We start from the raw sequence: 15,000 nt of genomic DNA on the forward strand, positions 1-15,000 counted from the left end.
TAAAATCAAGCAACAGTAGGGTTTGGTGGTACAAAAAGGACTCCTCCTTGATCAAAGTTCAACCACACCTTACAAGGGACAAAAAGCATTTAACTTGTTTCCTAGAAACCATCTTTTTACTGTGAAAAGTACTAGCACTTAGAACGATTTTCGACTCGAATCGGTTCACGATTTTAAAAATCACATTTTCAACAGGTTTTCCTTTCCGCTTCAAAATGGCAGAAGTGTTTTTTTCTTCAACTTTCTACTTGGTGTTACTTGCTGCTCTCGCCCTCTGCGCTTTCTTTGTACGACTGATAGGAACAACATCCGAACCAGAACCAAAGCCCGACACAGAGACACCACCCAAACAGGGCAAGTAAGTTTATACTTTCTCGCTAAGTAAAAGAAAGAAAAAAAAACTGAAATAATGACAATGCATATTTTAGAGCAAGATGTTTTTCGTCTTCTCAAGAGCGTGGGGCAGATAAAAAATTCTGAGTTCCCATGAGGAATCAAACCTCACACTTTCTGATTCCGCGTTCCGATGCTGTACCATTAAGCCACTATAGGAAGCAAGGCCCATTACGAAGTTTATATATGAAAATCAAATTCTATTTGAAAAACAATGCAGCAGACAGTGGCATATACCCGTTCACGAGGAAGGGAAAATGATTGTCCGTCAAAGTTGTTCAAAACCAATGTAATCTCAAATAATAGATAATACCAACTCTAAAAAATCACACACACACACCATTTTTTTTCTTCCCTCCACATCACATGATTTGCTTCATGGCTGATGACGTCATGAGTTGAATGACACCGGCCATTGAGAAAATAAAGAACGGTTCAGTGTGAAACCTTAAGCTTGTTAACTCCTGAGAGTGACTAGCTTCTAATTTGTCCTGACCCCCTCCCCCCATGTTCCTCAACAGCCTGACCCCTAAGAGTGACTAGCTTCTAATTTCTCCTGACCCCCTCCCCCCATGTTCCTCAACAGCCTGACCCCTAAGAGTGACTAGCTTCTAATTTCTCCTGACCCCCTCCCCCCATGTTCCTCAACTCCCTGACCTCTAAGAGTGACTAGCTTCTTAATTTCTCCTTACAATATCACCCCTGAATCACACATTAAAGTAACGAGAATAAAGATAATGATCACCAAATTAAGGAGGCTCTTGCACTGATTGTCAAACAAATTCTCCTTGTCAGCATCTTGGAAAATGCATGAAGAACAGTATGGAGAATATGCATACTGATGTTAAGGTGTGAAGAGTTTTGGGTTAAACACTTGGTTAAATAACGACAGGGATACTTTATAATTAAAACGCTAAACTACTAACTAACAATTAATTATTCGCCGAAGGTGAGGTGAATATCGTTGAATAATCGTCTCGGGGATTATTCGACAATATTCACCAAACCTGAGGCGAATAATTGTTTTAGCATAATTTCAGAGCTGAACAACAGAGAAATTTCTAAAATCATAACATTTTAGTAACATTTATCAACATTTTATTTTAACATTTTATATACACCGCGTGGAGCGGTTTATAAGCGTCATATAAGAAACCGCTCGACCAATCAGATTGCTGGAAACTCTTTGCTCAGATCTGAAATTATACTAAGAACTAATATTACTAGTATCAAAATAAAAATTAAGCTAATCGGGCTATTTACAATTCAGGAAAAAATGTCACTACGTAATTTAAACTAAAAATAAAACTAGAAGTTTAATCTTGTGCTGATATTAATGTAAAATCTACAGTAAGGCAAGTCATCTATTCATTAAAACAATAAGGCTAAAGGGCTAATTACGAAATTCGTTACAGAAAGAGGTTTACAAATATGAAATTATTTCATAAAAACAGGTCAGCAGCTGTACAATTTACTTTAAAATCATCGACAACTACACTTCTAAAAAAGGGCTGTCGCGATCCTCTGATGCTAGTATCATTTACAGACTTTCATATTTCGAAAGAAATCCTGGTCCTGAACCAGCTAATAACAAATGAGTAACTTTCAACGTCCTTCTCTGCCAATTTCTTCAAATGGTGTCCATTTGTAAACTTTTCATCATTGTTAATGTTTATCAATGTTCGCGTTTACACGTCATTTTAACAGATCATCACCATCACTTGAAGTGACCAGATCTAAAAATAGAAAACTAGATGACAACAAAGTTGATCAACAAAAAGACCTCTTCAGAAATCCACCCTCGAAACTTGAAAACGCCCCGAAGCCAGTAAAAGGCCGTTATGTAACTTTGGCTGGGTCCAAAACCGAAAAACAGTCTGAAACTATGACGCATAAAGCAACACACTCAGATACAGTCGCTACACGGTCCACTCTGTCGCTGTTAACGACGTTTTTGTTAAAAGATAAAAGACACGTAAAAGCACATTCGTCTGCGAAATTTGTAGCAGAAAAACTCGAAAGAAGGCACACTAGGATGCAAAAAGTAAACTAATTATGTAAATTTCTCGAAATGGTAATTATTCGTGAGAAGTGGGAAGTTGAGCTTCTCTTTCATAACGTTGTTCACGATGTTTGTATTTTAATTGTGCATGATGAGTACTCTTTCTTATTTTTAAAATTTGTAATAAAAAACTATTCCACTGTGTGACTACTTCAGTTTGAGCTGTCTCTCTTTTCTCAATGCAGCGTTGAGACCTAAAATTTTATTTTCCTTTCTATCGAAACTGAAGCACATCGTCCTTGACCTGAGTCATAGTTGCCATAGTTACCACAAGTTACAATTTAATGGTTTGTCAAGAAGTCATAGAAAATGAAAGTTGCTGGGGTAGAATTTCCATTTACCTCCTTGAGATCACTACGTACGGTAAATGCGATTAACGTTTTACGTTTTACGCAGCATTTAAATTTACTTGCAATTCATGGAGATTTTCTGAACACCATCCGCTTGAAATTTTATCAATCAGCAAGGCTTGGTTGCTCGCCGCGAAAGGCTGTTAGTGAAACTGAAAGAATCTATATTTTTACCACAATTGGCAGTAATGTCGCAATGTGATTGGCCAATATTTTCCGGCCGCTGTCGATATGAGTACGGACAACGCTGCTTGCGTCAAAGTGTCATGCAACGGTGACACTCTGAAAGAATCGTTTTATTTGTTGCGGACTCACTAAGCTGCACTGTGCGAGTTCACGACATTTTGACCACTGTGATGACAAATGTCGTTGTCGATGGGAGCACAGACCACGCTAAACCACTGTCGATTTGTTGAAAATCCTTCGCGCGTCCAGCGATACCGTGACCACTCATCAGGTGGTCTGGGGCTTATGGTTAAGCTGGTGTAAACAATGAAAATTTGCATACACCCGGCTTGTTGTTAAGTTGAAACTTTGTTATTACCAGGCTACTCAACGTTCAAAGGAATGGAAAAATTCAGAATGGTTGGCAAAGAATGCAAAATAAGAGAGCCGGTAAGTTGATTTATTTTGTTGGCGAAAAGGTTTTAGAATTTAACTTACGTTCAAAGTGATTAATTGATAATCGCGCTTAAAAAAAAAAATGAAAGGTTGTAAACAAAGTACGACTGCCTTGCGTCATTGCACAGGTCGATTGAAAGGAGATAAAAACCAATTTGTCGCTTCCTTAATTAGATCATTTTTTGCTCCTCATTAGTATTCATATTCTCGGTTATCCGATCCGGACTTTCGATTATCCGGACTGTTTCGTCTAGTCACAACGAGTCAAGTTAATCGAGGTTCGACTGTAACGGAATAAGATGAAGGTCTCAGATGAATCACTGAAATGATTGCGATCGATTGGCTTATAGTAGCTTGTGGTAGAGGACGAGAAAATGGACTTACGTTGTTATCAAGTAATGCTTTGCATCATATGAAAGGTTTTAATAGAGTAAGACTCAAAGAGAGCATAATTATTCAGCTCACAACCAGAGGTATCCACAAAGTGTCCCTGTGGTGAGAAAAAAAAAGAAATGTCTTAGTTCAAGGAATATTTAGCGACGGGAACTGAATCGAATAGGATTGAAGCCAATGACGATGATTACAAGAAAGATTACAGGAGCCCCTTTTAATTTCTGAGACTAGGTGAAAATTTATTGGACTGCAGTTTCCAGACAGCTTAAGGAATACTCTTTTCACTGAAATGAATTCCCTTGGAAGGTTTATTCATGATTTCATACGATTCGAGGCGATTGCCTATGTCTTTGTATCAAGGCCGGTACTTGCTTATTGAAAAGGAAACTTTGTTTTTAACCTTATGTACGACAAATGCAGATCTGTCGGATGGCGCCTTCTTTGTTCGCAATTTGAATGCCAGCGTGGAGAGGATTGCCAGAACTGTTTTTTCCTGACAAAACGGTGTCATTTCTCTCTTCTTTGGGCCTGTTTTTTTCTTTTCCTTTGCCCAAGGACTCCTCTCTAATTTTGATTTATGTTTTTTATCCATGAGAAAGACTTTCCTCTAGCACAGAACTTCCACGTGTGAACTTTGTCAAGTGCGCACTGTATATATAGATATATCTTATTTCCCCTATTTTTATATTTCTTTGTTGTAATGCTTTAGTTATTAGTTAGGAGCTTGCGAATAAGTCTGTAAATGTAAATGCAAAGAAGGCGCCGACCATTTAACTTCTGAGGAGGGGGTGGGTGATTTCTGGTCATCAAGAAATTTTTGTTCTAGCAATCTGCTGTGCAGGATATTTTTTTCCGTTCTAAATGCTCTTTTTTCTGTTACATTTGGGCTGCATGCAATTTTTTCTTCCAACCAGCGCTTGCAGGAAATTTTTTTTCAAAATCACCCACCCCCCCCTCCTCAAGAGTTAAATGGTCGGCCCCTAACATGAAATTGCCGCGGATATTCCCCAAGGAGTTCGTCTATTGACGTGATTATGACACCCTCCTGATCTTTTATTTGAAAATACGTTTTCCTGGGCTCGATTTCCGCTACTCTCTCGAGTCCGGTCTTTTTCGTTCTTCCCCGAGAAGAGACCGCCGGACGCACGAGCGGCCATCCACGTCTGTGACGTAATTTGAAAAAAATTAATCTAAGCGTTCTCAAATTTCACCGAAAGTGAAATAGGACTCCAATCCGAATGGATGGCGTACATATAATCGCTAATAAGGCGACTAAATTTAACTCGAAAACTGGATGTGTCCTCTGTGGCTGCGAAGAAAAAGATTCTAAAAAGAGATCGAGGGTGTCTGTGGGTTCGGGGAGGAGCGCGGGCTCCGATTCTCGTACAGCGGCTGGTAATCGAGCCTACCAATTAGTCGGACGCTTTCTGAGATTTTTGAATTTTTCTTTTTGTAAAGGTTAGGTAAAATGTCTGACTTCAATCTAGTCCAATAAAACAAAAAAAAGACACGATTTTTTCGGCCTCTGAAGGTGGGAAGTAACTTTAAGAAGTAACTTTAAAAATGTCTTACTTGAAGTTTAGCACCGTAAGTGAATAAAATAAGATCGCTTCGACAGTGATAGTCAAAAGGGAGATTACAATACTTTTGCGTACTTCGAACTTTGCCTACACTGTACAGAGAAACACGCACACTAGTGGATTAGGTTCCCAGTCGTTTAGTTGCGTTTTTGCTTTTCTTCTTTCAAGGATAATCTGAAGATGCAGGCATTCTACAGACTAACAAATCCAGATGGCCCAAACGGTTTAAGTGTTTTACAAGCCTTAGTCATGAAAGGTGATTTGTCAACGACGGAAACGATTTTGAGGTTTAGCCCGAGTGGCCTTGACGTTTCCATAGCACTTCTTACAACGGGTACAGCGGATCTTCTTGTATCTCGCATGCGCACACTCGTTAACTTATCCCTGATGACCTGTTCTCCTGACCAGATTCCTGTAAAGGAAAACTCAAACAGCGACGCTGCACATGTATTGTACATTTTGAATAAGACCGTGAAAAATTTCCAAAGGAGATCTCTTTTACGCGAAGTTGTCAGCAAGGGGAGTCTAAGCCAGCTGCAAAAAGTCCTTGCTCGATGTACCAAACTCAAAGAAAACAGGAAAAGTTGTCTCGAGAAAACTGACCAGCGAGGTAGGACACTTCTCATGTCGGCATGTGCGTCTGGTAAGTCAGAGGTTGTGGAGTTTCTTCTTGGTAGTGGAACAAGGATGGACCCTAGAGACAACAAACAAAGGACAGCTTTGCACTTTGCGGTGGCTAACAACTCCCTTGATGTGGTGAAGCTTCTGGTTCGAGCTGGAGCTTGTATTTACGACGAAGACGACTGTGGGCTCATGTCACTTCATTATGCCTCTCAAAATGGCCGTAGAGAGATTGCTCTTTTTTTCATCGAACATGGATGCGATGTCAATCGTCCCACAGGTGACACCTATGAAGGTTCGGAAAGGAGCCTCACAGGCTGCACAGCCCTTCATTTCGCAGCACAAAATGGACATAACGAAACAATAGTTCTCTTGCTAAGCAAGGGTGCTGGGGTTGATAGCGTTAAGTTGAATGGTCAAACGCCACTTCTACTAGCGGCTGAAAGAGGTCATGTGTCTACTGTGGAATTACTTCTACATAGAGGAGCTGATATCAATGCCAGCGATGTCTATCAAAACACCGCTCTGGAAATCGCAGTCCTCGCGAAGAAATTGTGTGTGATTAAGCTACTTATTGAACATGGAATTAATACGGATCGTTTCGTTGGATCAATGTCCTGCGAGCGCTTGCTCACCGACACGATCAAGGGCGGAGACAGAGATCTTTTACAAACTCTCATAGATGTGCAAGATTTAGTTAAGGATAAACTCCAAGAGATTCGTGTTAGTCCCTGGAACAAGACTTTGCTGCATGTAGCGGCGGAAACTAAGGGCAATTTTCACATCATCGATCTGCTCACTGACGTATTTCGTGATGTCAATGTGAAGACCTTGAGGGAGCAGACGCCGTTACATTGTGCAGCGGATGTGAACATCGCTAAGAAACTTGTGGAGGCTGGAGGCAAAGCTGACCAAACGTAAGTTAAAGCTTATTCTGAATAAAGGCTGAAAGTTTCGAAAGAAACTGTTTGGGGCTGCGTCGGTGGGAATAACGAAATAATTTGGATATATCAACAAAGTTGAAATGGTAAACTGGCCACCGTAATGGCCACCGTAATGGTTCGCTCCGACGAAGGGCTAACGCTCGACGAAGGGCTAACGCTCGACGAAGCTCGAAAAAGCTCGAAACGTCAGCTTTTGTAATCATTACGGTGGCCAATTTACCATTTCAACTTTGTTGATATATCCAAATTAAAGCTCATTCTGTTTGTTTCAACTCGATGAAAAATATAGTTGAGAATAGAAGCATCAAAAGAGACACTTACTTAGCAGGAAGACCTCTTAATTTTTACTATCGTCCTATCTGGTAACTTGTAAAGAAGCATACAGGTATCAATAAGGAGGAGAGGGGGGGGGGGGACAATCTCATTTGTTACAGGAAAAGCTGGCCTGAACGTATATTCATCACAGGCAGAAGATCTACCATAAATATTCCTGATTGCAACATGCACCACTGATCATTCATTAATAGAGCGGATTTGTATTGTGCAAGCTAAACATATGATCTACAACAAATGCGTGGGAAATTTAATTTATAGATTACACGGAGTACTAATGCTCATGTGAAAATGTCTATATATGAGACGTTCAAAAACATCGCGAAAAACTTCTCGATCTCTCTTTGCAACAGATGAGATCCGACGAATCTTAATTTTCTTCTTTTTTCGGAGTTCCCAAACCTAGCAGTACGCTATTGAGTTATGAAACATTTTGGTGGTCAATTTAGTGGTTTGTGGCAACAGAACTTTTTAAGTCAGTTCTCAGGTGTCGCTTGTTAGTAGAAACTTAAGAACAAACATCGTCGCTTCATGGAAACAGTGCCTGAGGTTTGCTATTTTGCTTCACAGAGATCAATTTGGAGAGTCGCCTGCGATGGCCGCTGCGAGGAACAATCATTGGGACGTAGCGGAATTTCTAATCGTATACAACGGTTTCGTCACAAATATGTCAAACAAGTTCGGTCAAACCCTGCAAAGTATGGCCGCACTTTGGGAAGCTCCTTCTTCAGTGAAAAGACTTCTTCAGGCGCAGTCGTAAGGCTATCCTGTGATGAAGAAGAAGGCGATTGGGAATAGTTCCGCGGAGATAACTCGGGCATTACCCAGTGGGTAAATCTAACGAGAATTCGGATGATAACCCTGTACCAAAACACACACTATCCAAAAGCTCCGTTTATATAAGAAATACTGTCACCACATCACAATAACAGGCGCGTAGCGTCCTCTACGCATATACGTACGTGAATACTTGAAGTGACCAGAAAAATTTGAAAACAATGTTGTGTTTGCGCCAAGTTTGCTCAAAATAGGAGCAAGACGCTTTCTTCTGTGCTTGTATTCACACAACTATTTCAAACAAGAAATAAATAATGCAGTATTTTTCGCTCAGTTTACTTAGGTTTCTAGATATGTACTTGTGCGTACTTGAAAAAATTACCACGCTACGCGCCTGAATAAGTGGTTGAAATTCTTATTTCACCTGAACTTTGATAAAACTTAGTTTTGCACAGCGTTCTACACATACCAGGCTAGGTTCGACAGATTGATTTAAAAGTAATGCGCTGGGAAAAAAGGAATAGAGCAAACAAATAACGTCAAAATTGATCAGTTGTCAAGACGTAATCCTTTTTTGACCAGTTGACTTCTTGGCCAAAAACCGTCAGATGACACTGAATCCTTGCATATTCCACGGTACTAGCATGTACCTAGATCTCTGAATTAACACAATCTTTTCCCTGTCAGTTACAAACTCTTGAAAAGATGTTCTGTTGGGTTCGAGGATTTAACATTGATCCCATTCGATAGAGACGGATGACATTAAATCAAAGTTCGCCAACCACCTATTCCTTCCATCGCTTGCATTTTCTTCTTTAAAGCACGGAATTCCGCGACGGTATACTGTTTGGGAGCAGACTGTAAAAGAAGCGGAAATTTGCAATGTAATCCATCATTTCTTAAGGTTTCTTTTGTAAGGATTCATTCATTAGGCTTTCTTTCAAGAACGATTCACTCACGTAAAAGCCTGTCTGAGCTACGATTCAACCATTACACATCACGTGACGATGAATATACATGGATATGTTGTCAACCGTACAATTTCACTCCAACTATTGATTGGTTTAAAGCTTACTGAGCTATATATCATGACCCTTTTCTCCTTCAGGTGACCACATCGACTACATCTAGCAGTGGAAACGTCGCGATCCATTTTGGCAAAGAATTCATGCCAAGACAAAAAATATAATTTTTCTATTATTGTTTTTATTGGTACTATTGGTCAACAGACGAAATAACTTTCTACGTATATTAAAAGCTAAATGACTGACTTAAAGACTGATTAGCTGACTGAATGAATGTCTGGTTGATACCATCAACACTGATTGGATTCCCAGCCCTTCAGAAACAGTTCGGTTCTTGTTGTGTAGTGTGTAGTGTGTAGTGTGTAGTGTGTAGTGTGTAGTGTGTAGTGTGTAGTGTGTAGTGTGTAGTGTGTAGTGTTCCTGTTGTGTAGTGTTAATTAGGATTACCTTGTGATAGCCTACATTATAGCTACTGCGCACGATTATTTTTACCTTCTTGTCCAGCTGTTTGTCATCACTCTTGTTTCCGCTGTGTCTTCTAAGATAATGGAACGAATATTGGTCAATTAAAATGGGAATGTCTCGATGCGCTTATAACTGGAGATTTCACTTTCTGTGCAGTTTGATGGGTAAAGTATGTTTCCCATAATTTCGTTCGAATATTTCATGCTGTAATCGGTATGAAGAGGATGTAGGATGTAAACGCTGTTGTTGTTGTAAAGAGAAATGTGAAAGGGTAAGGCTTTTCATAAGGATATAGAGAAGATAGGAGAATCGGAAAATTAGCCATGTTCTCTTCTGTGTTGTATCTACAAGGTAAACAAAATGTCACTGAAATGTTTGCTGACATTTCCTCATTAAAAAGGGTCCAAAGTTATAAACAAAACAAAAGTGTTTGAACCGCGCATTGCAGCTTACGAATCAAAACCTTTTTCACAGAGGAGGGGAGAGGGGTGACTCACTCTCAAATGAGAAAGTTTGCTGGTGGAAACCATGTGATTTTTATCTCCATCACTAATAATAAAATATGTCAACATGCCAATATGATATATATCATATAAATACGATAAAAAAGAGCATCCTAACCTTTCGAGAGAAATTTCCTCCAAATTTGCTCAAAACTCGCAATCTCGTCCCCAGGGGCCTTTTCCCTTAGTTGGGAACTAAGGGAAAAGGCCCTGGTAACGAGGTTGCAAAACTCGATTTCGGACTCCGCCATTTGAAACTGTGTAGATACTACAAGACTAGTATGTTTACCATGCTGTGAAAAATTCAAAATGGTAACTTCCTTTAATCGAAATTGAGCACCCCCTGTGTTTGATGATAATTTTGGCACAGGTTAATTATTTCCATGAAATCCTCAATTTGCGGTCAGTGTCGCAATTACATTAGTAGTTTTTAATGTTGAAGATAGAAATGATAAATCAGTGGTTTCAGGGGTAAAAATTTCCAGCTTTTATACCTCTGCCTGGCTTCCTTGCTGTCAATTGGCTTGTCCATTCCAGGCGTCTGTTGGGTTTTGCTCATGTTGCCTAACACTTTCTTCATAGCTTTGATTTGAATGGACTTTTTTGTCCAAAGAGGTGATTTCCTGGTTGGATCTTCAACAGGAGATAAGGCTTGCTCGAGTAGTAAGGTGTACAACGGTATATCCTTCAGGCGCTGGGCTCGAAAATGAAGCTTGGCGAGAGCACCTTTTCGCAATAGATCGTATGTTTTAGTACTCCTCTGGTTAATAATTTGATAAAAATTGAACTTGCTCAGCTCGTAGACGTGCAAGGTTTCAATACACTCCATGCTCGCACAGTACGTTGGGAAATTCATTATAACCTCAATGTCACCGATGACGTCATTTGGACCAGTTGACGTCACGGGCACTTCTCTCTGCCGCAGAAGCGTCTCTATGGCAACGTATCCAAACTTCTGCATGTGCTTTCGTCTGTCGATGACTGAAAGAGGGCGAGTGGGATCAAGTTTCTTACTGTGGATGTATTCCCTGTCGCAGCTAATAGTCTTCCGACCTAAGGCTTTCTGCTTGCCTCTTGAAGTTGTTTTGATTGCTTCATACTGGGTCCTGCTGATGCGCAGATCTGCTACGACTTTACCCCATCCACTACGTACGAAGAAAAGGCAATTGCAAACGCCTCCTTGCTTTATGAAGCGATTACCAAACTGTATCTCGCGCGGTTTTAAGTTCTCCATGAGCAAGTCCTTGAGAGCTGGCGTCAGATGTCGAAAAAGCGGAGACTGGTTGACGAATTCGACCTTTTTTTCCCACTCCAGCTTGTGGGCTCCAAAAGATGTCGCGTAAAGTGTTCTGTTTATAAGAAGCACATGCACTAGTTCATCAGCTATAACAGTTACGTTGTATGGTAGATGGTCACATGACATGGCCATTTCACCGAAGCTGCTTCCCGCTGAAATGTGCCCAAGCTCAGGGCCGACCATGGCGACACGTTCTCTTAGCGCACGGGGTATTGAGACGGTGTCCTGCTGGGGTACCCGTCCGTGGTCCTTCCTGGCATGTACTGACGCAGCTCCTTTGATAATGATCCCAAAACTGTTATGAATCAGACAACCATCGAAAATCAGAAAGAAAACCTTTAGACAGTCTTTCTTATGCACCATTGGTTTATGGAAAGAAATAACTGTTATCAGGCTTTATTAAAGTTCAGTTCCTTAGCAGTTCCTTTTCGAATTATTGGGAGCTCTCGCCAACATTTTGAAACCAATCAGTGTAGAGCTATTTTCTTACTTTAGTTAACAGACCGTTAAGGAAACAACGGCTAAAACCTTGAAAGATTTTAAACGCTCTCTTCGGAAATTTGACACAAATAAAATAAATTTTGAACCGATTTTAGCCATAACTAAAAACAGAGATACTGACTACAAATATTTCCGATAGGTCTTAGCTTTTAAGTCTTAATTCTAAACTGTACATATGTTTAAGTATTTTATTTTTTCGTAATTATTGTTTGCACGACCCCACCAGCAATGCTGATTTTACTTATCGTGCTAAAGTAAAGTTCTCACACACTCGCACCGTTCAGTGTATTTTAAAATTAGTGACAGCAATAGCGAACTGGATTCACTTTCATGGCATCTAAACTTCTTCTCCTCTATTCTAATAGTTTTCTGTTTTTATTTTCCTTTTTTCTACAAAGGCAGGAACGTTTGTTTATAAATTTATAAACTTCTGAGCCTGGTCAGGAAGAAATGTCAGGCTGCTGCGTCACCTGCTAACCTACAAACTAATTCATAGTGAACCAAGTTTTTCTTACTTATTTCCTTCTTGCCCTTGCCAGATGACTGCATGATCTCTTTTGATTTTCTTCAGACTGGCATTTGTGGCAATGTCCACAAGGATATCTGTGAGTTAAATGAGATCTGATCAAAAAAAGTGGAGGGAGTAACCCGACTTTGGTACAACAGCCTTAAATTTTGATATCAAAAATAATACTAGTGATAACAATGATGATTATGATGTTAGCGATGTTGATGATGATGACAATAGAAATATAATCTTAATAATGATGGTTTACAAAAATTTAATGCTGAATTCTAATGTCACTGTTTCCTTTTTATATCTCGAATGAAACAAAATGCAATGAATCTTGATCATGATCTTGTAGTCTGATCATCCTTTATGAGGGTAGTACTTAGAGGATTGTTGTCGGTATTGGCATTTCATCAACCTTCGCGGAAGTTAATTTTTTTTTTGCCTTTTGCGTTTTGTATAGATTTGTGTGCATGAGTGGTACCTGGCCCCAATATCCATAAATTAATCACTTAAGTGTGCTGTCCTTTCTGTCCCTTTATGGTTATTAAAGACAGCCTGCACTCTCTACATATATTGCGAAATCGCTGTAATTTTACTTTAACTGTTGGGTACAAATAAGGATGTTAATGTTGTTGAAGTCATCATCAGAGTCGAATGACAAGTCTTTTTTAAGTGGGAATTAGAATTCCGGTCCGTGTGAACTGATTGGTCAGCGGCAAGGTTAGAGGAAAGGAGTGCTGCAACCATTTCTTACATGCATTGTGAAAAAGGAAATGATTTCAGATCCTATTTGATAAATAACTCTAGTTCATCCCTATTGAAAATTGTTTGCTTTGGAAACGATTGATATCACGGAAACATAATCAAATGACGTTTTTAGTCGTGCACGCGTGCAAACGTTTTCCCTCGACAGATTGTTTTAATTGTCAAAAAACTAATTTGCGACTATTTTGATATGAACACGATCGTCACTTATTTGAATTATTTCTGTTGGTGTATTCGCAAATTAAAAGAGGATGATCAATCACGATCCAAGTCAGCAGTTGCTTTTAAACGTTGAATGCAGTACTTCTCGGTAGCTTGAACTCCAATCTATCTGGCAGAACGATGGATTCCGAAGTTGGTTTCCTGCTTTCCTCGCTGCAAGTTCTTTCGTCAGAAAAATTATTTTCATTTGCAGAGTGAATTTTTAAAAAAACATCAGTAGATACTGACGCGCTCACTCACCTTTGTCGAGGTTATAAAATAGAGGCGATCTCGTTCTTAGCAGAGGAAGAATCATGCAAACTTTTTCAAGAGTGCGACATTCTGGGGGGTTCATGAGAACACTCTCCATCAGTCCCAGCATCATTTGAGTTGTTGGATCAGCAAATGCCATTAGTGATTGCTCAAGATTTTTCTAGAAATAGAACTTAGAGACTAGCTACCTTATAAAAATTGCCGTTGTTTTTCCATTGATATTATACAAGGAAATAACAGCTGTTTTTCTTGTATATTCCAATTATGCGACGTCACAAGGTAAATTACGAATTGAACAGATAATTAGCTAAATCGTAGTTGTGCGAATGCCCCTTCTAATTGTTAACGGAACTCGTTGTTGTTGTTGTTGTTGTTGTTTTTCAATTCATTTCCTTGAAACCCCTTTTATTCTGACAATTAAGGGCAGTGAGCGCTGTGCGTGCTACTGCAATAATTAACAATTTTACCTTCGATGACTTTTTGCTACAAAACATGACTTTAAGTGCAAGACGTGTATCATCAAAGGTTATTTTTTTACGATCATTAAATAGACCGTCACTCAAAACGCTCCTCTTTAAACAGATAAAGATAGAGATAGGCTGAGATTCGCCACCCGTAATGATAAAGTAATAAAAATAAAAAGTTGGCTGCTTCATTTTACGAAGTAACAAAGTATTCAAAGTTAGAAACGTAATAGGTATGCGATTTAACTATTGACGTTATGATGTGTCAATTTGATATATTATCAATTTTACAATATATAGTATAACGCCTTTGTAAATGGAGCTGCTTTTACATAGACCATTACTTTTTGATAATTGCTGGTACACCAAAAATTGGTAACTTGAGAGGGACGTAGTTCCGCATAGATTAATTAATAGTGAGATTAAGCACCGCGAAAGCGGCGAACGCTGAAAGTCGGCTAGCCGTTTGTCGTTTGCCGTTCCATCCACGATATTCGTCTGTTTAAGCTCCCCGACGACACGGCAGAACAAGTGTTCTCGGTCGCCATTCACTGCGACTAGAAATAATGGATACAAAGAAGTAATGAATTTTCCGTTTGAATTTGAACTCTATTAACTTTACAAGCAGTTCAGATAGAAGTAAGATGATAAACGAAGCTTAGCTATAAAAGCAAGCGATCAAAATGTAGAAATAGTCGGTTAAAAATGGGCTGCAAATACTCACGTTTTCGCGTTCCCTACAAACGGGAAAAATGTCCTCCTCGAGTAGAAACGGCGGCCGGCAAATGGCAAACGCGGGAAATGTCAGGTCTCGTGACCCTCTCTGCCGTTCGCGGGAAAAAATACGTGGTGCTTAATCTCTCTAATGTTACAAGTTGTCTTGAAAACACAAAGAGAAAAAATATCTCGCGTAGCTAA

At 39.6% G+C, this 15,000-nt stretch overlaps 3 protein-coding genes across 3 annotated transcripts in view; 2 read left to right on the plus strand and 1 right to left on the minus strand.

Moving 5' to 3' along the window:
- Positions 1-2,610, plus strand: part of LOC111340081 (uncharacterized) — a 3,516-nt gene extending 906 nt beyond the window's left edge. The window contains exons 2-3 of the mRNA XM_022946864.2: positions 196-358; positions 2,101-2,610. Of these exons, the coding sequence (XP_022802599.2) occupies positions 196-358; positions 2,101-2,446 (509 nt within the window). The 3' untranslated portion in view covers positions 2,447-2,610. The remainder of the gene's footprint in view (positions 1-195; positions 359-2,100) is intronic.
- A 443-nt stretch (positions 2,611-3,053) lies between these two features.
- LOC111340079 (uncharacterized) lies at positions 3,054-8,134 on the plus strand. The gene is made up of 3 exons (XM_022946862.2): positions 3,054-3,420; positions 5,568-6,937; positions 7,868-8,134. Exons 1-3 carry the CDS (start codon positions 3,373-3,375, stop codon positions 8,055-8,057), a joined length of 1,608 nt encoding a protein of 535 aa, XP_022802597.2. The 5' UTR covers positions 3,054-3,372; the 3' UTR covers positions 8,058-8,134.
- A 42-nt stretch (positions 8,135-8,176) lies between these two features.
- Positions 8,177-13,987, minus strand: LOC111340078 (uncharacterized). The gene is made up of 5 exons (XM_022946861.2): positions 13,607-13,987; positions 12,381-12,468; positions 10,562-11,659; positions 9,592-9,637; positions 8,177-8,932 (listed from the first exon to the last, which is right to left on the minus strand). Exons 1-5 carry the CDS (start codon positions 13,755-13,757, stop codon positions 8,837-8,839), a joined length of 1,479 nt encoding a protein of 492 aa, XP_022802596.1. The 5' UTR covers positions 13,758-13,987; the 3' UTR covers positions 8,177-8,836.
- Positions 13,988-15,000: the final 1,013 nt, after the last annotated feature.

Source organism: Stylophora pistillata, chromosome 12 (assembly GCF_964205215.1).
Source record: "Stylophora pistillata chromosome 12, jaStyPist1.2, whole genome shotgun sequence".
Taxonomy (NCBI): Eukaryota; Metazoa; Cnidaria; class Anthozoa; order Scleractinia; family Pocilloporidae; genus Stylophora; species Stylophora pistillata.

Bases quoted from the DNA above. Each gene is read 5' to 3' on its own strand.
- LOC111340079 (XM_022946862.2), top strand. From the start codon at position 3,373: ATGGAAAAATTCAGAATGGTTGGCAAAGAATGCAAAATAAGAGAGCCG. The intron at 3,421-5,567 runs GTAAGTTGATTT...TCTTCTTTCAAG, and splicing joins AATGCAAAATAAGAGAGCCG to GATAATCTGAAGATGCAGGC. The intron at 6,938-7,867 runs GTAAGTTAAAGC...TTTGCTTCACAG, and splicing joins GGAGGCAAAGCTGACCAAAC to AGATCAATTTGGAGAGTCGC.
- LOC111340078 (XM_022946861.2), bottom strand. From the start codon at position 13,757: ATGGCATTTGCTGATCCAACAACTCAAATGATGCTGGGACTGATGGAG. The intron at 11,660-12,380 runs GTAAGAAAAACT...GATTCATAACAG, and splicing joins CAAGGGCAAGAAGGAAATAA to TTTTGGGATCATTATCAAAG. The intron at 8,933-9,591 runs GTAAAAATAATC...CTTCTTTTACAG, and splicing joins ACAAACAGCTGGACAAGAAG to TCTGCTCCCAAACAGTATAC.